We start from the raw sequence: 1,452 nt of genomic DNA on the forward strand, positions 1-1,452 counted from the left end.
TTTAAGAATAAATTGAATCACTTTATACCTGTCTCTTATACACATCTAGATGTGTATAAGAGACAGTATATATATAGGCCTATATATAGTCATGATGTAATAGAGATAAACTCTAAATCGTCTTGCGGTAATACTATAAATACATTTAAAAAAATTTTGAACGTACAATAATATTATAATAAAAAAAACATAGGGCCTGTGAACCAATTTGCTTTTGGTATTACTTCTGAGCTGGATATCATTATAGGCCTATATATATATTGACTTTGTTAGTCCTACTTGACGAAAAATTCCACAACTAGTTCATTTAAAAATAGCCAAATTACAGCCAAATTCGTTTATTTAAAGCTGTTATCTCAGTCATAATTCAATATAGCTTCCGGGAGGGAACTTCCCTATCTTGAATCATATTTCACTACTACGACGAAAGCTGTGTGGCGCATTTCTGATACTCTTTGATTCGGTGCCGTTGTTAAAAGAGAAGCTAACGTTACAACATCAACAGTACACGCAAGGGGACTGAAGCTTATATAATTTCGGCTTTGCTGACTAGGCCTATTTCGTTTTAGTATCAAGTTCATATTTTTGCTGTTGACATCAGAATAGATTTGGATTTTAATGAATTTGATGCATACTTGATGAATTCGAGGCCACTACAGTAAACAAAGACAATTCAATTTCCAACCGTACGGTACCACTCGCAAAAGAGACCCAAGTCAGACCATACGCTGTCGTCGTAGATGCAACGCTAGTCAGGCCTAGCCTAGCTTATCATAATAATCATGTCTGACCCGCTAGGCCATATTCTTGACTTGTATTTTGCTGATGTGCTGATAGAATCAGGTAAAATTTGTTATGTTACATACAAAATAAATACTTGCATTTCGCGTGTTGATGTTGTTTGCATTTTGTCCTACTGAATAATAAGTCAGATTTTGGCCCTGGCCATGATTGCATACTACTGGGGCGGATGTAGGGGACGTGCAGACGGTGCAATCGCACTCCCCTATCTATTAAGAAAAATTACTTTTGTTGTAGGCTAGGCCTAGTAGTAGGCCCTAGTACTAGGTAGTATACATGTCAACTTTCCTGATTTGACAGAGACTTGACAAAGGCTCTGGTGGTAGGCAGGGGTGGTGCCAGGACCTGCCCGACGGAGGGGCTAAAGGCCCCGACGGGGGGTGGGGCTAGCGGCGCGAATCGAGTCTCACTTGGCTGGGGGTCAGGGGGGCCGCCTAGGGCCCCCCGGTGCGGGTCCAGGGGACGAAGCCCCCTGGAAGCCACGGATATTTGATGAATAATATGGCAAATTTTTATTACTTGTTTGATAGGCATCGAGTTACTATAATATGACTTCATGTAGGCTATGCTTTCTAATGTTGACATCAGCTTCCAAAACCAAAACATTTTTGAATAAAGCAAGAAACAAAGAGTATGCAATGTAACCATCTA

General features: G+C 40.1%; 1 protein-coding gene across 1 annotated transcript in view; it reads left to right on the forward strand.

The window, feature by feature from the left end:
- Nucleotides 1-440: 440 nt before the first annotated feature.
- Nucleotides 441-1,452, forward strand: part of LOC117124292 — a gene marked incomplete in the record, with an annotated part of 7,822 nt that continues 6,810 nt past the window's right edge. Inside the window, 1 exon segment of the mRNA XM_033270475.1 lies at nucleotides 441-843. Within this exon segment, the coding sequence (XP_033126366.1) occupies nucleotides 783-843 (61 nt within the window).

The sequence above is a fragment of the Anneissia japonica genome, unplaced genomic scaffold (assembly GCF_011630105.1).
Source record: "Anneissia japonica isolate Jap-2015-1 unplaced genomic scaffold, ASM1163010v1 scaffold288012_len1326614_cov192, whole genome shotgun sequence".
Lineage (NCBI taxonomy): Eukaryota > Metazoa > Echinodermata > Crinoidea > Comatulida > Comatulidae > Anneissia > Anneissia japonica.